Below are 19,889 nucleotides of genomic sequence, written 5' to 3'. Positions count from 1 at the left end.
CAATAAAAGTCGGACTAAGGAACAGCTCCGATACCAAAATGTAAGAGACTAAATTTTCCATTCTTACTTTAGTCACTTAACCACACCTCTGACCACTTGGAGGAGTCTCATTCACAACCTCCATAAGTCCAATCCAGGACTTGGGACTTGCTAGCCCCGAGAATGGCATCCATGCCACTTAACATTTGCACTGGGTCCAAGTGCACCACGTGTCCGATCCCATGACCGACACTCAAAGGTACCACCGACATAGCAGCCCGTTACGCTAAGGCCATGCCCAATCACCTTTGCCACACTGGTAGTCCAATACCATTTGCATCACTGTCTTGGCTCTCCAAGACTAGGCAAACCATCCGTGAGTGGTCATCTCAGATCCACTCCTTAGCATCCTTAGGATGCCCACCGACAAGGGGAATAGCCTTCCCCAATATCCCTCTGTCAGTTCCCACTAAGTCCCTTTCTGCCCCTGGCCGTGTTTGCCAACACTGCCACTGGATCGAGACCCACAGGCCCGACCACTAAGTCCCACGGTCCTCTGGGACTTCCTCACCACACGACTGTGTCCTTGGTCACTACCCCAGAGGACTGCTCCTCTTCCTTTCCACAGTCTGGGCCTTTGGGACAACATTTCGAAACACCGTGGCCTTACGCAAGCCACCTGGGTACTCTCCTCGCCTTCCGCCTTTAGGTGCTCTAGCCATGGGCTTAGAGCGAGGTTCCATTGAGCCACGACAGGTATCCAAGTAGGTAGTGCCACCCACACTTGGACTGGGAGCATCGGCCAGTCGATCTCCCGGGGGAACTAGAGCCGGCTCTTGAACACTTCACCAAGCTACCCCGCTTGTCGGTCTGTGTTCACTCTAGTCTTGGACTTCCCAGTGGGCAGCTCATCACCCAACACTGGGTCCGGCCTTCCTGGGCCAAACTGGCCTTTCCTGGCCAAACTGGCTCCACTGCAGTCCTCCCCCTACTATACTTTTGGAGCTCACCAAACCCCCCAGGGTCTGGGAGACGAATGCTTTGGGCTTTCACCCTCTCAGGCTCCGGACTCGGACTCGGACTCGGACTCGGACTCGGACTCGGATTCGGACTCGGACTCGGGCTCGGGCTCGGTCTCGGCCTCGGCCTCGGTCTCGGTCTCGGTCCCGATCTCGGTCTCGGTCTCAGTCTCGGTCCCGGTCTCGGTCTCGACTTCGGACTCCATCTCGGACTCCATCTCGGACTCCATCTCGGACTCCATCTCGGGTCCATCTCGGGTCCATCTCGGGTCCATCTCGGACTCCATCTCGGACTCCATTTCGGGTCCATCTCGGGTCCACCTCGGACTCCATCTCGGGTCCATCTCGGGTCCATCTCGGACTCCATCTCGGGTTCCATCTCGGGTCCATCTCGGACTCCATCTCGGACTCCATTTCGGGTCTATCTCGGGTCCACCTTGGACTCCATCTCGGACTCCATCTCGGACTCCATCTCGGACTCCATCTCGGGTCCATCTCGGACTCCACTTCGGACTCCAACTCGGGTCCATCTCGGACTCCACTTCGGACTCCAACTCGGGTCCATCTCGGACTCCACTTCGGACTCCAACTCGAGTCCATCTCGGACACTCCCACGTGTCATGTGTTTGTCCTTTTGGGTCCCTTTTTTAGAGCCTCGCCTTTTGCTCGCTTCGTGCTCGTTCCTCGAGCACTTCGTTGGGAGTTCCACTCCCGCTCTTGACTTTTCAAGTCGGAGCTTTTGGTCCAAACGTGTTACGCTCGTTTGGCTCTCGCTTCGGCCACTACCATGTGGCGCCCTTCCGGCTCCACTTTGGGGCCTAGGGATTTTGTGTCTCACACCCCCTCCCCCCCCCTCCCCCTTGGGGACGATTGCTTTGGGCTTTCACCTAACTGCTTCCATTAGTATTCAAACTCGGACTCGAACTCGAACTTGGATTTGAGCTCGGTCTCGGTCACGGTCTCGAATTCGGACTCGGTCTCGGTCTCGGTCTCGGTCCCGGTTCCATCTCAGACTCCATCTTGGGTTCATCTCGGACTCCATCTCGGACTGCATCTCAGACTCCATCTCGGGTCCATCTCGAACTCCATCTCAGACTCCATCTCGGGTCCATCTTGGGTCCATCTTGGACTTTATCTTGGGTCCATCTCGGACTCCATCTCGGGTCCATCTTGGATTCCATCTCAGGTCCATCTCGGACTCCATCTCAGGTTCATCTCGGGTTCATCTCGGACTCCATCTCGGGTCTATTTCGGACACTTCCACATGTTATGTTTTGGTCCTCTTGTGTCCCTTTTCTAGGGACTTACTCATTGCTCGCTTCATGCTTGTTTCTCGAGCCCTTTATTGGGAGTTCCACTCCCACTCTCGACCTTTCAAGTCAAAACTTTTAGTCCAAACGTGTTATGCTCATTTGGCTTTCGCTTCGGCCACTACCACATGGCACCCTTCCGGCTCCCCTTTTGGGGCCTAAGGATTTTATGTCTCACACTCCCCTGCACCCCCTTTGATGACTCCTGGTCAGCTCCTGGCCGCTGCTGAGTTCGAGAATCCAATGTCAGCCGACCGCCGTCAGGCCCAGGAGCTTCTCAACTGTAGGCACATTCAGGTTCTCTATTTACCTTTCTGTGTTTAATTTTAACATGTAACTGCAGACTGAGGAAGATGAAGCAGGCCAGCCGCCTGTTGAGGTTTTCCGTTTACAGTTTTATATGCACTTGTCTTACTTTTAACATTTAACAGACCAAAGCTGAAGGGGCAGCAATTGTTGAGCAAGGAACTGATGACCATCAGCTGCCAGTTCAGGTTTGTTGTTTACCGTTTTATGTTCACAAGATTTATTTTTAACATGTAACTGCAGACCGAGGAAGATGAGGAGCCTCCTGAGGCCAGCCCAGCAGGGACCATCGATGACAATCAGCCACCTGTTCACGTTTTATATTTATCGTTTTATGTCCACAACCGTTATTTTGAACATATAACAGCAGATCAACTCCGGAGAACTGTTGGCCCGCCTGTTCAGGTATTTTGTTCACCGTTTTATGTCCACCAGCTCTTCTGTTAACATAAAACTACAGTTATCAACATATTCTTGGAGGAAACGAAAGCAACAGCCATCAGTTGACAATCAGGTACCTGCCAAAGATGTTGAACACAAACGTGTTTAGATTTGTTAGCTAAGCGAGCTAGCTAAGTTTTTCTTCCTCGTTTGATGAGATGGGTGTGTTTCTACCGCTAGGCCGGGAATGGTGACGACATACAAGCCGTTTCGACGCGGATGTGTAACGATCCATGCAATGGAAACTCGAATCACGTCGGTAAGAGGACTCGACTCATCCTTCTCGACGAGGATGTAACTCAACCCGCTTGGTTTTCCCCCTTGTAGATTCTGGAGCTCCAGGCGAGGCTAGCAACTCGGGTCGAGATCCAGAGCCCGAGCGTGCAGACAAGATGGATTTGGCTGTTCCGGCAGAAGAAGCTATGGAGGTTGATACTTCCTCGGCTCCTCCGGCTCCTCCACCCTTGGACGAAGATGGTGCCGTTTGTGCACTCTCCAAAGCTCTCGTCCTCACTCCACAGCCTGGTGAGGTCGTCCCCCCGGCGAACTCCTTGATCCCGCAGTACCAGTTAGAGATTGATCGCGCGCTGGAAGGCCTCAAGCGCGCTCAAGAGCAAGAGTACGCGACCGCCAGGGAGAAGCTGACGAAACAGATGGACCGCATCCTGAAGCAGTACCAGCAACTGGAATTCGACAAGTCGCTGCTGCCGCCACCGTCCAACTCGTCCAAGCAATCGCTGGAGAGCTACGACGCCTTCATGGAGAGGGCGCTCCAGCAACTTTCCGGCCTGAAGAAGGACCGCGACGAGTTTGAGGCGATGCTACGCATCAGCCAGGGATTCGGACGTGTGCCCAAGGAGTTACTACGCAGCTCTTTCAACTGGCCCGACTAGGCGGCCACGTGGCGTCCTGGTGCGTCGTCTTCCTTCACCGAGCACACAAAGCCCAGGCGCAAGGCACAGGAAAAGCGAGAGAAAGCAAAGCAGGCCCAGGGAAGTGGCGGAACTACATCCTTTTTCCATGCATTGTTCTAGCGTAGTAGCAGCCAAGGTTAGCGCAAGTGACGGTCGAGGAGGTGCTAGCCAGGGGACGGGGGAGGGGCGGAGGAAGCGGAGGTGGTGGTGGTGGCGGAGGCTTTGTCGGACCCCTCTTAGCACCTGGGGCCGTTATAGTACCGGGGCCGCGGCCGGTCCCCAAGGGGGGCCGCTGGCGGGTGCTTGGTCGTGCCACCAACGCTACCACCACTGGCAAGACTTGCGACATGGATGGCGATGGAGATGGCAATCACCGGAACCATAAGTCTGCAGCGCCGGTCGCTCCCTCCACTTCGTCCTCCTCTCTTCTTCCTCGTCAACTCCTAAGCGCCAGCAATCAGGTACGGGGGCTATCTAAGTCTCTGGAATGGTTTCTCATTTCTTTCTCTTCATCTCCAGATAATCCAGACGAGGACGAGTCTCGTACCGAGTACTCGTGTCCCTATTGCTACGAAGATTACGACGTTGCTGTCCTTTGTTCGCACTTAGAAGACGAGCACTGCTATGAGTCTAAGGTTGCAGTAAGTGCCTTTCGGTTGGTCTGTGCTGCTGTCCTGTGTTTCCTTCGAATTTTCTTTTCTTTCTCTTGTTTATTGCAAGTGATGTGCTAAGTTCATCTAGCTGCAGGTCTGTCCGATCTGTGGAACCAAAGTTTGGAAAGACATGGCCGGCCACATAATGCTAGACCACAGTCAGCTTTTCAAGATATCCTTTCAAACGTTTTGAAACACGAACAAAATCAGATAATTCTCCTTGACTACACATCCACATCCAGAGACGGCGGCGTTTTCGAAGATCAGGAGCACTAGCATCAAACGCAACTTTGGCTTTGCTCACCAAGGAGCTTAGAGCGATCCATCTGCAAGCGTTGTTAGGCCTCCACCGCCCAGTAACACAGTGGATCCGTTCCTCACCACGCTCTCTGATAGCTCGCACGCAAGCCAATGTTCACACAAAGGGTATGGCGTTGCCTCGTGGTTGTCTTGGTTCTAATCTTCCTCTCCAAACAAAGGCTGGAGGTTGCAGCTTTGTCCCCCGAGGAGCAGTGCGACAAACTGAAGGAAGCAAACTTGCGAGTCAAATTCATGCAAGAGCTTGTCATTTCCACTCTTTTCAACTGAAAGTTTTCTTCAGAAACCATCGACTTGGATGCCTTGTGATTCCGCGTCCGCGTGAAGTGGTCGAGTGCAAACTTGCTTGAGAACGTCGTCCAACCCGCGCTGGCACCTGCAAAGCACAGAAACTCAACAACAAAGAACGAAAGAAACAAACCAAGGTTGGCGACGTTACCTCCATGGCATATGATCCAGGAACATCGAGGGAGACACCACGAGGTCCCGGAAATCATCTCGGTCTCTCAGGATTGCTTGGTGCTGTTTCTTCCTCCTCCGCGCAAACCAAGACGAGCCCGGTGCCTCGTCTGGAACACGCACCAGATGAATGACCAAGCCTGGCATCACGAGCTCCACCGGCCATATCTCTTGCAAGTCCGACCCCGGCTTGAATCCTACAAGACCATTCTCGCCTTGGCCCGGGATCCCATTGCTAAGCAGCTCACCGCTCACTACACCTCGGAGAAACTCGCCACTAGAGCCGAGTTCGTCACCTCGGACATCTCGGGCATCTCGGGTCTTGGAGTTTTTATCTCGAGATCCTGCATCCAGGGAAGCAACCATCCCGTCAGAACCGTTCTCCTCAACCGTAACCTCCCCGGACACCACCTTGGTCGCCTCCAGCTTACCACCGTTACCATTAACACTACCATTGGCCGTGGAACCAACCGGCCTTCCCATTACCACGGTCGAGCTGCCATGAGCGCCCTTGGGCATGCCCATGACACAGTGACAAGCATGGTAGCAAAGAAAGGCTCCACCTTTGAGCTTGTGGCCGCATTTGCCACGCTTGTACTGCGTTGCTCCACCGGGACTTGGATTGGAGTCTTCGTTAGTGGCTCCTCCATTGGAAGTTTTGCCAGTGGCCCCTGCATTGGAAGCTTTGCCTCGCCTCCATGAGCCGAAGAGCCTTCTGGCCACTCTCGCTATCACTGCCGACTCGGAGGTGTCCGAGTCCGCTGCTAGAGCTCGGAGCGAGGCCGCGCGGAGCCTCATCAGCGAAGCCACGGACATCCTCGATGCAAACTCGTCGTTATACACAACACTAAAAGGTGGTGGACGGTCAGGGCAGGATGAAAGAAACTTTCGGCCTACCTTGTTACAAATGGTGAGCACGCTTCTGCGATGACAGCGTCGACACAGGGAAGAACGCCATATCCGTAAGTGTGTAAGTTTGGAAAGCGGTGCCATAGCTGCTCGAGAAAGAGAGAGATTGAAATACAAGAGAGGAAAACTCATACATACGTACCATCATTCCCGCCATAGCAGCAATCGATCCACCCAGTGAGTGTCCGGTAAATCTCAAAGAAAAGCCTTCACACTTCCCACCGGGACCGAGTATGGAAGTCAAAAAACCAGTTTTTTTCGATGATCCAGCGCTACCTGCTAAAGAAATGAAAACACAAACTTAAACATGAGCAAAGAGTTTTCTTTCGAAACCTGAAAGCTCGGGATTATCTTCAGGGCTGTCCAGCTCGAAGGCAAGCTCTCTGGCCGCCGCCACCACACCGGCATGGCCATAGTGAGGATTTGACGACGAGATTTCACGCTTTGCTGTGTCAGACAAATGACCAGACCTGCGTAGAGTATCAAACTTGTAGGGAATGAGAGCGAGAGCACTACTTACAGGAACAATCCTTGAAAATCAGCGTCGGCAAGGATGCATTCACGTCCCAGGCCATCTGTGAGAAGATCCTCCGGTGTTTCAGTCCCACGAACAGCGACAACAACCAACTTGAGTTCCTTCAACTCAATCACGAAGTAGACTGTCTCTCGGTTTCTCTGAAATAGTGAGTGACCAAGTCAGCTCGCGGGAAACTTGTGACGCTACAAACATCAAAACCTGGTGAATCCTTCCTTTCAAGAGCGCCTCGGCTGGGAGGCGAGCAGCACGAAGGAACGCAGTCGCATGGCCTCGCCACCAATTATCACCGTCGACACTCGGGCTCCTGCAAGCCAAAGCTTAGTTAGCTGTTTCTCCGAGATGAAAGAAAAACTCGAGCTACCTTCTGCGGTTCCATAAGCTGAGGAGTCCTTGCCGGTACATCCAAGCACAGGGAAAGAGTAGCGGTGTGCGTCCAATGTCCAGCAATGGCCCCTGGGAAGATCAGCAAGAGAACTCTTTGAAGCTGACAGCATTGTTTTGACAATCGCAAACCGTGTACGCAGCCACGGCATATGGATGGAGAAGAGCAGCTTCTGTGACCAGCGGACCGGGAGCCGGAGGGAGATCTTTCGGAACTGGAGGCTTGGACTTGCGAGTTCTCAGAAGAGCAACACCTGTAGAAACAAAGAAAGATAAAAAAAAGCTTGCTTGCAAGTTCTATCCATGAATCTTTACCAGCGAGAAACTCGAGATGGCTTGCACCGGCAGCACGGTATGCAACAAGATCGCCTAAAAGTGCTGCCACCGTATCAACCTCGTCTTCATCCATGGTTGTCCTGGAGATCCATTCACAAGTACTAAATGAGCACACAAGAAAAAAGCGATTTTTCTTTCGCGACTCACAGATATCTCGATCGCCCAAGGCAGCAAAGCAGCTCTCGAATGCCGCGATCGAAAATCTCGCGGTAGTGAGCGCGCCATGCCTCGTGTTGCATCTCGTAGAGCGACCTCCAAGAGAGCACGTCCGAGCCAACGCAACACTGTGCCAAGACGAGCAGCCATGTAGCGATGGGAAGGATGACAAGCGTGTCTCGCAACAATGCCGCCGCGTCAGGGCCTGTGACACGAGAGAGAAAACAAAGGAGAAGATCCTATAGAGCTAGAACAAAGAAGATCCAAAGAACACAGTGCTTGATCCTTACCAGGGAAGCAAAAGGATGAACGAGCGTTCCTTACAGCCAAGATGGTCAAGTAGCAAGCTCCTCCTGTTTGGAAGGAGGTGACAAGAACACCAAATCGTCCCCACCATAGCCACCTTCGATACCAAATCTGTGCTCGAGCAAGAGCACAAGGAAGAAAAAAGAGATGAGAATCCACATTGCTTGTTTCTTACCCGTCTCCCAATCCTGATCGCCGCGCTGGTGGCGCCGCTCGTCCTCCTCCGAGAAGCTGGGACGTGCTCCTCGGCGATCATGGTAACCGCGGTGGCGGCCTGGCACAAGCCAGTGCCCACCACCCAAGCCACTCGCGCGCAAGCGCCGCTAGCAACCAGCGCCGCCGCCACTAGCAGCGATCGTGGGCAGCCGCTGGAGGAGGACGACACCACCGCCATTGCGGTGCCCAGCGCGGAGATGCCCAAGTGGAGCACCAGCGTGACCACCACCAGCGCCCGGAGAGATCGCAGGAAGCGGCAGCATCCCTTTGACGAGTGGAGGATTTGCTCATCGCCATCGCCGCCACCCTCGTCCTCCTCCTGGCGCTCCTCCTCGTGGTGGTGGCGGTGGGCATCGGCCATGGCGGCGGAGGGTGACGGGCAGCCCGAGAAATCAGCATCGCTGGGCTCTGTTTCACATTTCCTGGCGCGGTCCACGACCTGGATGCTTCCAATTGGCGATGTGGGTTGGAGGTTAATCGTCCTCCACTTTATCACGGGGGCCTTTATTGGATGTTTATTTCTTCTCGACTTGGTCGCTGGAACTTAAAGAAGATCTCCTCCAAGCTTTTATGGAAGATCTCTTTTCTTTTTTCTCTCCACTCTCTCGCACAGGATCACACCTGGAAGTGGGAGCAGTGTTGTCGAGTCCTGCGACACAGTCGAAAGCGTTTGGTTGAGGCTGTTCCAGTAAGTGCCATGATCGAGATCCGCCAGCGTTTGGTTGACTGGAATGGATTCCTCGCTGAGAGTAGCTTCACGCCCTGCGCTCCTGCTGCTACCATCGCCACCACCACCGCCCAGACGATCACAACTTCCTTCTCTCATCGATTGAAGAGCTCTGGAAACAAAGCAAGCACAAGTTAGAGTAACAAAGAACCAACAGCAAGCTTACCTTTTCCTTGTGATGAATCGCTTCCGCCCGATCACACATAGCTACAAAAAAGCACAGTTGGAGTGTTAGAATGTGGAAGATCATATTGACACGTACCTGATGAGAGATATCATAGATGAAACTTCCATCTTTTCCTGGTGTCCTGGATTTTTGAGGCTTGTACAAGGAAGTAGAATCTTCCACCTTGTGATTGTGTCAATCTCGGATGTTAAGCATAAACCAAAACGGCTTCCAGCTTAAGTTGCTTCTTGCCACCACCCCTCGAGAACAGGCCTCTTACGTTACTCCACAGATGGATCGGCCGGACGTTGCCCATAAAAGGAGCTTGCTCGCTCCAGAGAAGAGAAAGCAATGCAGCCTTCCAAACCATTGTTGCTGCTGTTTGTGCTCATCAGATCGACTGTTGCTGCTGCTGCTGCTGCTCATTCTCTGGACGTCCGATCCGTGCTCGAGGCCAGCGATGGAAGCACAAGCATCGGCTTCAGTGTCGTTCACAGGGATGCACCCAGATCCAAGCTGAGAGACGAGAAGCTTGCACTAGAGCTTGATTCCGAGTCTTCTCCCACGCACCGTGATGCTGCCTTCAAAGATGTCATCCAGTACGTTCAAGCGCGGCAGGCTCGAGTAGCAAAACATCGTCGAAGTAAGCACCACCACCACCACCACCGCCACCACCACCACCATCACCACCATCGTAACCATGGAAAAAACACTGTGACCGGGTTCACGAGCCCCGTTGTGACGCTGGGACAAGCCGGGCTCGAGTACTACGTGCCACTCCAAGTCGGAACACCAGCAGTGGAAGTTGTTCTCATCATGGACACGGGCAGCGACGTCTCCTGGATCCAGTGCGTGCCTTGCAAAGACTGCGTGCCCGCTCTCCGGCCACCTTTCAATCCCCGCCACTCTTCCTCCTTCTTCAAGCTTCCCTGCGCCTCCTCCACTTGCACCAACGTCTACCAGGGTGTCAAGCCATTCTGCAGCCCGTCTGGAAGGACTTGCCTCTTCTCTATCCAGTACGGTGATGGAAGCTTGAGCTCGGGCCTGCTGGCCATGGAAACCATCGCAGGCAACACCCCAAACTTTGGAGATGGCGAACCTGTGAAGCTCAGCAACATCACCCTCGGTTGCGCGGATATCGATCGAGAAGGCTTACCGACGGGAGCGTCCGGGCTGCTGGGAATGGACCGGAGGCCGATCTCCTTCCCGTCGCAGCTAAGCTCGCGGTACGCTCGAAAGTTTTCTCACTGCTTCCCGGACAAGATCGCCCACCTCAACTCTTCCGGCCTCGTCTTCTTCGGGGAGTCGGATATCATCTCCCCGTATCTCCGATACACGCCGCTCGTCCAGAACCCGGCGGTTCCAAGCGCATCCTTGGACTACTACTACGTTGGCCTGGTCGGGATCAGCGTGGACGAGAGCCGGTTGCCACTGTCACACAAAAACTTCGACATCGACAAGGTGACTGGCAGCGGCGGAACGATCATCGACTCGGGGACTGCGTTTACGTACCTTAAGAAGCCTGCCTTCCAAGCGATGAGGAGAGAGTTCTTGGCGAGAACGTCTCACCTGGCCAAAGTGGACGATAACTCCGGCTTCACTCCATGCTACAACATCACCAGCGGCACCGCCGCGCTGGAATCCACGATCCTTCCCTCGATCACGCTGCATTTCCGCGGCGGCCTGGACGTGGTGCTCCCCAAGAACAGCATTCTCATACCCGTGAGCAGCAGTGAGGAGCAGACGACACTGTGCCTGGCGTTCCTGATGAGTGGCGACATTCCCTTCAACATCATCGGGAACTACCAGCAGCAAAACCTGTGGGTGGAGTACGATCTGGAGAAGCTGCGCCTGGGGATCGCCCCAGCGCAATGCGCCACAGACTAACTAGATTCTCTACCTAAATGAAAGAGACGGTGATTTTAGGGTTCTTGAGAGTGTTTATTTTGATGGAGGTATCCTCGTCCTCGTCGCCTCTGCTGGACAATGCCGCGCGGAAGCTACGGCTTCTTGACGAGAAGATGCGTCGCCAGTGAAGGCGGAGGTGGTTCCCGGCGCGATGGCGCAAGGATGGAGCTGGAAATGTGGTGTGCCACAGGTTCATTGGATGCGAGGGCTGTATGTACTACGAGTTTGATCACATTCGCTCCCTTCTTCAAAGGTTCCTTCTCGATCTTCTCGATCTTTGCAAAGGTGTGCGTGAATTTTTGGATACAGGAGGAGAGACCGATGTGAGCAACTGCCAGAGTTTGCAGTCCCGTGTCAATCGCTTGAAGGGCAACAAAGACGCTGACGAACATCTACTCCAGCAGTACTCTTAACTCTTGCGATCTCAAGTTTACAGGTTGGTGTTCTTCCTTCTCTCGAGCTTTCGCAGTGAAACTATACACACAGGATATCTTGTTTGTGTTGGCACCGCGAGAGCTGGACCTGGTGGAGATGGCGGTGTATGGAAACGTGATACGTCCCGGGCGTAAGAGTGTGTCCGAGACGCTTGGAAATGGTGTCCATCAGTTCATCCAGAGGCCACAGCGCTGTGTCTTCGTCATGAGAACATGCTGGCTGCTCCTCCCTCCCCCGCAATCTTCGCGAGATGTTTTTCCCGAACGAGATCAATCAGGACCATGGTCTCAGCATGGTTCCAGTTCTTTCCCCGGGTTCTCTTCGCAGCAGCAGGTGCAGCAAAACCCGAGGTATCCACAAACTGGACAGCCTCGTGGTCGAGCTCCTCCATGTGAGCATCCGGGTCTTGTTCCAGATCGGGGACGCTGTCATCTCCCTCTTCTTCATGACCCTGCCGGGAGCTCTCAATCACTCATGCATGCATGCAACCTAAGAAATGTAAACTCACCGCCATACGCTGCCGGGGCTCCCAACAGCGTATCATCCCACTTTGCATCATGGTGGATCGCTCCAGAGCTTCAATCCGAGATCGATCCTGAGAGTGAGATAAAGCCCTTGCACAAGAGCCTCGGTTTTCATAAAAAACAATAGATTGATTCTTCCATTACCTTGCAAGATTCGCAACAGGCCAAGATGCTAACTCCACACAATAATTCTAGTGTAGATCCATGGACCTCTTCCAAGCGCAGGCAGGCCAGTGCCTGGCAAGGAGCTTACCGACGAGTTCAATGTCCTGGAAGCTGAAGGGAAACTTGGTTTAGCTCCTACTTCTAAAAAAATGTGGTGAATCATCCTCTCCCTCTTATTCTTAGCTTAGTGGCCAAGAAGGAATTCTAGAACAATGCCATCTATAAGAAGAAGGGGAGCTTGCTTTTTTTCTACTTCTAGCTTGAAGGATTGAAAGAAGAAAGCAAAAATCTCAAATAAGAAATTGACGATGGCAGACATATAATCCTCTCTAAAGACATTTTAAAATAACACTGTCCTTCTACATATTCATCTCATTACTTATTATTATTAGGCTACTTTACAAATTTATAAGAGTGAAACTAATTTTAGAGATTTAAAAAACATTTCTAGAAACTTTAATCTTGTAGAAATAACTTGTAGAAATAACCCTAAACTTTTCTTAGTATATCTTTTAAACTTTTATTAAAATTAGGATTCTTGATAGTATAACAATGTACAAATAATATTTGATCAAAGATGTTATAAGTTAAGGATGTTTAATTTTATCTTTCTATGATGAAGACTAAATTTGAGTATAATCAATTGCTAGAATTCATTTCATATTATTTATAAACATTTGAATGTTTATAATCTATATTCTATGTGGGAGATTGTAAGGAACCAACTCGCCGAGGTGTCGTAGGCTAAAGGAACCCCGAAAGCATGACCAAAATGACAAAGAGTTCATCGGATGGGACCAAGTCGAAGATCGAGTCCAAGACCGACTCTAAGACCGAGTTCGAGATTGGGTCCGGAATCGAGTCCAAGACCGACTCAGGGACCGAGTTCGAGTCCGAGTTCGAGACCGAGTTCGAGACGGAGTCCGAGATCCGAAATCGGGTCCGAGACCAAGTCCGAGGTCGAGTCCGAGGTCGGGTCCGAGATCGGGTCCGAGATCGAGTCCGGGATTGAGTCCGAAACCGAATCCGAAGTCGGATCCGAAATCGGGTCCGAGATCGAGCCAGAGACTAAGTCCAAATACTAATACGGGTCAAGGGGTGAAAGCCCAAAGCGTGCGTCTCCCAGGGGGGGGGGGGGGGGGCTGCAGGGGGTTCCAAAAGTATAGTAGGGATAGTGAGGTCTAGGAACCAGTTTTGAAGGGACTCTCCAGTTGGGCTTCCAAACCGACTTGAGGTTGAGACTGGGACCGAGGGGCCTTGGGTGGGAGTGAGCATGGACTTGGCTGGTGCCGGAGGGGCCATCCAAGGAAGTGCTCAAGAGCAGCTCCCACTCCCGAAAGGGAAACCGATTGCGGTGCTCCCGGCTCATGTGGAGTGGTGCCCCACTTGAGTACCATGCGGCTCATTGGTCCTCGCCCTTCCTAGGGGCTTGGGCCTTCCTTCGGGATGGAAGTGGGGGGCGAGAGGTACCCATACCGGGCCGCTAGGCCACGGTGTTTCGCCTCGGCGTCCCGAAGCAAGTGTTGCACTCAAGACTTGGGATTTAGAGGGTCCCATGATCAAGTCTTGTGGTACCAAAGGATGTTAGAAACCTGGAAGCTTGGTGTGCTTGGCTGTTTGTGCTTGCGGGGAGTGTAGCCGAACCTTAAGTCCAGTCTAACCCGGGGAGGGGGATTGGGAGTGATTTGGGAATCCGTGGATGGATGGCTAACACTCCGTTGCTTGTGCAGTGAGTAGCTGAGACCAAGTAGGAGCTGGTACCATAGGCGAGAACCTTGGCCAGGGAACTTAGCAAAAGCCAAGGTAGTGTTGGACGGATAGTTGAGGTAAGCTGGCAAATTGGAAAGGAAAAATTTGTGGCTTACAATTTGGTATCGGAGCCTTTATCTCAGTTCTAGCGAAGGATAGAGGCGGATTGCTGGGAGATGGCAAGGGCAGGGCGTAAGCGAACCCAGGCGGAGACGGAACCTCCGCCGGAGCTGGAGCCTCCGGTTGAACAAGAGGCTATGGATGAGGAATCCTTGCATGAGGAGGACTCCAGTGAGGAAACTTCCAAACAGGAGTCCGGTGGCGAGGTTCGGTCGTCCAAGGCTCGATTGGACGTGCTAGAAGGACAGTTGGCACAGACCAATGCCCTGCTAGAGACTCTCGTACGCAAGTTAAAGCGTGACGAGAAGCGGAAGGAAAAGCGAAAGACTGCGGATGCTGGCAGCGCAGAAGGTGCGGACCCTTCGGCAGGGACTGAGGCAAAACCAGACAAGGTCGAACAGACCGAAGTGGAATCAGTCCCTTAGGCAATTCCCAAGTACAAACCAAAGCCCCCACCGGTGTTCAAGGGAGTGAACGACTATAAGGTTGTGGAGGATTGGTTTTACGATATGGAGGACTACTTCCGAGCGTTGCGGTTACCGAGCTCGGAGAAGGTCCCATATGCAAAACCATACTTGGCAAATAATGCCAAGTCTTGGTGGAGAACAACGGAGGCCAACGAAGGACCGGTGGCCACCTGGGACATGATGAAGGCGAGGATCCATGCGACATACGTTCCTTCGAATGCCACTCTGCATCTGAGAGATGAGCTGAGTAGGCTGAAGCAGACTGGAACCATCCAAGAATATGTGAATGGGTTCATGGCAAAGAGGATACTTGTCACGGACATGGGGGATATGGATGCGTTCCATGCCTTTATATCAGGTTTGCAAACCTGGGCTCGCAGTGAGGTGATGCGCTGGAACCCGACCAACTACAAGGAAGCGTTGGATGCGGCCATCAAGGTGCATTTCAATGATAACCTGCGAAAGGGGAACACGACGGGGTCGGGATCCACGTTTCACAAAGGGGCCAAACCGAGGGGAGCATATAGCAAGGGGAAATTCAAGAAGAGTTTCTCTAAGAATGAGTCCTCGGGGTTCCGGAAAGGCAAATCCGGTGGCCAGCGAGCGAGTACGTGGGGAAGTCAAGCGAAAAGAGACAAACCCACGGATAAGAAGGTCAAGTCGTATAGCAGCGTGGGCAACAACGTATGCTACAACTGCGGCGAAGCGGGACACTTCTCGAGGGAATGTCCCTACCCGAAGAAGGCCAGAGCCAATATGGCCATCAAGTCGGGTGAAGTCCAAACTGAGGTATGTGATCCAGTCCCTAACTCAAAGTTACTCATTACACGAGCAACTTTGGTAGAGAGTCGTTCGCGACATCTACTAGCCCTCCGAGGGAAGCTCGGAGGTAACTTTGTTAAGATCCTTATTGACACGGGTGCTTCGGATAATTTTGTGGCTGCAGACATAGTCCGGCAAGCCGGACTAACGGTGCAGCGGCTAGGCGAACCAAGGACTATAGAGTTTGTTCAGGGTAGCCAAAGCACCGATGAGGTACTTCGACAAGCGAGAGTCGAAGTGGGGACATGGAAAGTGGACATGGATTTCACCGTCTTGGACATGGCGGGATTTGACGTGATCTTCGGAATGGATTGGTTTAATCGGTTCGTGGTAGCCCTACATGGACAAGGTAGGAACCTTGTGGTATTGGCGAATGCCCAAGGAAGAAGATCTAGGGTGGAGGCCCAGGATCTAAAGGTAGGGCAAAGCAAGGCCAAAGAGTCATGCTTAAACCTGGTGTCCACGAGAGGACAACTCACTAAAGGAACTAAGGCAGCCTTTTTGTGCTTACTCTCGGTGAAGAGTGACAAAAAGACAAGAACGGAAGAAGTACCTTTAGTGATCCAGTAGGTGCTGGACCAATTCCAGGATACCATGCCGGAGGAGCTACCGGCGGGGTTGCCCCCCGCACGACCGATAGAACATAAGATTGAGCTGGTCGAGGGTGCTGAGGCGGTGGTTCGTCCACCTTATCGATTGAACGAAAAAGAACTCAAGGAGCTCAAGAGCCAACTAGAGGAGTTGGTGGACAAAGGGTATGTTAGGTTGAGCAAGTCGCCGTATGGGGCGCCGGTGCTATTTGTGAAAAAGAAAGATGGATCTATGCGCATGTGCATAGACTACCGGTTGCTCAACAAATATACCAAGAAGAACAAGTACCCTTTGCCAAGGATTGAGGACCTGTTCGATAGGTTGGGAAAGGCAAAATACTTCTCGAGGATTGACCTAAGGTCAGGATACTACCAGATCAGGGTAGCTGAGGAAGATGTCGAGAAGACAATCTGTCGAACGAGGTATGGGAGCTTTGAGTTTCTGGTGATGCCCTTTGGGCTGTGCAATGCGCCGGCAACGTTTTCGGCGTTGATGAACCACATCTTTGTACCCTATCTGGATCACTTCGTGGTCGTCTATATCGACGATATCCTGATCTATAGCGAGACGCTAGAGGAGCATGCCGAACACTTGGCGAAGGTGTTTGAGAAACTAAGGGAACACAAACTGTATGCTAAAGAGAGCAAATGTGACTTTGCTCAACAAGAGGTAAAGTTTCTCGGGCATGTGGTGGGCCAGGATGGGCTCAAGGTGGACCCGGAGAAGGTCCAAGCGATCCAGGAATGGGAGCGGCCTTCGAATGTACATGAGTTGAGGGCGTTCTTGGGGCTATGCAACTACTATCGAAAGTTTATCAGACACTATTCGAGAGTAGCCCTACCCTTAACGGACCAAACAGGAAAAGGGAAGATGGTATGGACAGCAGAATGCGAGGCGGCATTCGTCCACCTCAAAGGGAAGTTGAGGAAGGCTCCGGTGTTGGCATTACCAGATTTTGGTAAGGACTTTGAGGTAGACACGGATGCTTTGGACTTTGCGTTGGGCGCAGTTTTGAAGCAAGATAACCATTCAGTAGCGTTCTTCTCGAAGAAGCTGGACAAGGCTCAACGGAAGTGGCCTGCCCACGAGAAGGAATTGTTTGCGGTGGTCAAGGCGCTCAAGGAGTGGCGGCACTACCTTGGGAGACACTTCAAGGTTTACACGGACAATGTGGCAACGAAACACTTCTTGTCACAGCCCGACCTAAGGGGAAAACAAGGTCGGTGGGCCAATGCTTTGGCCGAGTTTGATTGCGAGATCCTGTACAAGCCTGGGAAGAGCAATATCGTGGCAGATGCGCTAAGTCGAAAAGCGAGCTTGAAGTTGGCGATATCTAGCGCGACATCAACCTTTTGGGACGATGTGCGGACCGCATACGAGAGTGATGTTCTAGCACAAGAAGTGTTGCTGAGGAATCTGGAGGCGCGGGAAGCTCACCAGAGAGGTGAGCTGCTAACGGAAGAGAAAACGGGCTATGCGGAACGCAACGGACTCATATATTACAAGCAAATGAGGGTGTATGTTCCAGAAGGGGAACTAAGGAAGGTAGCCTTGGAAGAGTGTCATGACGGACCTCTCGCGGGACACGGCGGAGTGCCCAAGACGATGGGCTTACTCAAAAGGAAGTATCACTGGCCAGATATGGCTAAGGACGTCCAAGACTATGTAAAGACATGTCCAACATGTCAACAGGTCAAAGCCGTGACGAAGGCTAGTGGGGGCTTGTTGCAAAGCATCCCCATTCCAGATCGTCCGTGGAAATGTCTCACGATGGACTTCATCACGGGACTACCCCCAAGCGAGGGGTTCGATGCGATATTCGTGGTGGTGGACCGATTTTCAAAGATGGCCCATTTCATACCCACCACAACGGATGTGGATGCGGAAGGTGTGGCGAAGTTGTTCTTCGAACAAGTGGTTCGAGTGCGGGGAAGGCCGGAAGAGATTATCTCAGATCGAGATAAGATCTTCACCAGTAGGTTCTGGAGGACACTCCTAGAACAGTATCGCACCAAGTTGAAATTCAGCACGGCCTATCACCCACAGACAGGTAATGGGTATTGAGTCAAGATTGATGGCACTAACACTTCTTGACAGACGGACAAACGGAAAGGGTGAATAGGCAGCTGGAGGATTATTTGCGATGCTATGTCTCGGGAGACCAGACCGACTGGGTAAGTCATTTGGGACTTGCGGAAATGTGTTATAACAACTCACCACATTTGAGCATTGGGGTGAGTCCATGGGAAGTCATCAATGGGCGAGCTGTTGAAGGTCCTGTGGAACTCGGCGTGGCCGAGTATCATGGAGAGTTACCCGCAGTGGAGGCATTCACGGCGGAAAGACTCAACATTTGGAATCTAGTGAGGGATTCCTTGGAACGGGCTCAACAAAGGCAAACTAAGTACGCGAACCAAAAGCGTCGGGATGTGGAGTTCCAAGCTGAGGAGAAGGTGTGGCTGAACACCAAGAACCTCAGGCTACCAAGTGGGATCAGCCGGAAGTTGACCCAAAGGTAAAAATGCATGTATTCCTGTAAATGAATTGATCTTGAGTTCCTTAAGCAGGTTCGCGGGGCTTTACGAGATTGAGGCTCGAATCGGTAAAGTGGCTTACCGTCTCCAACTTCCTCGAGAGATGGGGAAGATGCACCCAGTGTTCCATGTGAACTTACTCAAGCCGTACTTTGAGGATCCGCTTCGCAAGGACCAAGTAAGACCTTTACCTGAGGTTATCCAAGGGGAAGAGGAATACGAAGTCGAGGCCATCCTCAATGCGCGCAAGAGCAAGCGACAAGGACGCGAGGTTCGAGAGTTCCATGTGAAGTGGAAAGGATTTCCACACTGCGAAGCAACATGGGAACCGGAGGAGAACCTAGCGAACGCGCGAGATCTAGTGGAGGAATTTCTGCAAGGCAGAACTCTATGTACTTATGCAAAGTTCAAATAAAAATATATATTTGCAAAGTTGAGCAAGTGGCATATGTTGGGACCCGAAGGCGCGCCGAAGGTAAGCTAATTAGCATGGGTTAGCTAGGTTGACCAGGCGTAGGGAGCTACGCCCGACTCCCTGCGGGGATGTCGAATCCGTAGACGTATTCTACGGAGGTTGGGTTCAAGTCCCAACCCCCTAGTAAAGCAAGGCTGGGTTCAAGTCCCGACCCTATACTAGGGCGTGGTGAGGTGAGGAGTATAGGGACACCTATATTCCGTTGTCATGGGCTCTTGGCCGGGGAGGCTAACTTAGGCACACCGCTAAGTGGGGGGATGCCCCCGGAGACATGGTCAACAAGTCGTAGGATAAAAAGAGACGTTCGATGTGGGCATCGAACTTCTTCTATGGGTGGTGGAGTTGTAAGGAACCAACTCGCCGAGGTGTCGTAGGCTAAAGGAACCCCAAAAGCATGACCAAAATGACAAAGAGTTCATCGGATGGGACCAAGTCGAAGATCGAGTCCAAGACCGACTCTAGGACCGAGTTCGAGATTGGGTCCGGAATCGAGTCCAAGACCGACTCGGGGACCGAGTTCGAGTCCGAGTTCGAGACCGAGTTCGAGACGGAGTCTGAGATCCGAAATCGGGTCTGAGACCGAGTCCGAGGTCGAGTCCGAGGTCGGGTCCGAGATCGGGTCCGAGATCGAGTCCGGGATCGAGTCCGAAACCGAATCCGAAGTCGGATCCGAAATCGGGTCCGAGATCGAGCCAGAGACTAAGTCCAAATACTAATACGGGTCAAGGGGTGAAAGCCCAAAGCGTGCGTCTCCCAGGGGGGGGGGGGCTGCAGGGGGTTCCAAAAGTATAGTAGGGATAGTGAGGTCCAGAAACCAGTTTTGAAGGGACTCTCCAATTGGGCTTCCAAACCGACTTGAGGTTGAGACTGGGACCGAGGGGCCTTGGGTGGGAGTGAGCATGGACTTGGCTGGTGCCGGAGGGGCCATCCAAGGAAGTGCTCAAGAGCAGCTCCCACTCCCGAAA

At 52.6% G+C, this 19,889-nt stretch overlaps 3 protein-coding genes and 1 long non-coding RNA gene across 6 annotated transcripts; 3 read left to right on the top strand and 1 right to left on the bottom strand.

The window, feature by feature from the left end:
- Window positions 1-4,568: 4,568 nt before the first annotated feature.
- Window positions 4,569-4,846, top strand: LOC9629761. The gene is made up of 2 exons (XR_002990542.1): window positions 4,569-4,610; window positions 4,717-4,846. It is a non-coding gene; the product is annotated as an uncharacterized LOC9629761 (long non-coding RNA).
- A 304-nt stretch (window positions 4,847-5,150) lies between these two features.
- On the bottom strand, window positions 5,151-9,480 carry LOC9630232. 2 transcript variants are annotated; one of them, XM_024661428.1, is made up of 15 exons: window positions 9,231-9,480; window positions 9,135-9,175; window positions 8,201-9,080; window positions 8,010-8,136; window positions 7,711-7,924; window positions 7,543-7,643; window positions 7,360-7,481; window positions 7,208-7,299; window positions 7,045-7,150; window positions 6,829-6,983; window positions 6,642-6,778; window positions 6,451-6,587; window positions 6,297-6,394; window positions 5,380-6,246; window positions 5,151-5,316 (listed from the first exon to the last, which is right to left on the bottom strand). In XM_024661428.1, exons 3-15 carry the CDS (start codon window positions 8,600-8,602, stop codon window positions 5,220-5,222), a joined length of 2,655 nt encoding a protein of 884 aa, XP_024517196.1. In that variant the 5' UTR covers window positions 8,603-9,080; window positions 9,135-9,175; window positions 9,231-9,480; the 3' UTR covers window positions 5,151-5,219. The 2 variants fall into 2 exon arrangements, with proteins under 2 accessions (XP_024517196.1, XP_024517197.1); XM_024661429.1 differs by having other exon boundaries at window positions 6,451-6,584.
- Window positions 9,474-11,054, top strand: LOC9629760 (aspartyl protease family protein 2). The gene has a single exon (XM_002987535.2). The coding sequence runs from the start codon at window positions 9,486-9,488 to the stop codon at window positions 11,019-11,021; it is 1,536 nt and encodes a 511-aa protein (XP_002987581.1). The 5' UTR covers window positions 9,474-9,485; the 3' UTR covers window positions 11,022-11,054.
- Window positions 11,055-11,063: 9 nt separating this feature from the next.
- LOC112341404 lies at window positions 11,064-12,166 on the top strand. Of its 2 annotated transcripts, XM_024661430.1 has the most exons (3): window positions 11,076-11,295; window positions 11,352-11,478; window positions 11,529-12,159. In XM_024661430.1, the coding sequence occupies exon 3, from the start codon at window positions 11,574-11,576 to the stop codon at window positions 12,126-12,128; it is 555 nt and encodes a 184-aa protein (XP_024517198.1). In that variant the 5' UTR covers window positions 11,076-11,295; window positions 11,352-11,478; window positions 11,529-11,573; the 3' UTR covers window positions 12,129-12,159. The 2 variants fall into 2 exon arrangements, with proteins under 2 accessions (XP_024517199.1, XP_024517198.1); XM_024661431.1 differs by having other exon boundaries at window positions 11,064-11,295; window positions 11,352-12,166.
- Window positions 12,167-19,889: the final 7,723 nt, after the last annotated feature.

This window comes from Selaginella moellendorffii, unplaced genomic scaffold (genome assembly GCF_000143415.4).
Source record: "Selaginella moellendorffii unplaced genomic scaffold, v1.0 SELMOscaffold_82, whole genome shotgun sequence".
Taxonomy (NCBI): Eukaryota; Viridiplantae; Streptophyta; class Lycopodiopsida; order Selaginellales; family Selaginellaceae; genus Selaginella; species Selaginella moellendorffii.
Note: the sequence above shows the minus strand (reverse complement) of the source record. Positions and strands in the feature narration are given on the sequence as shown.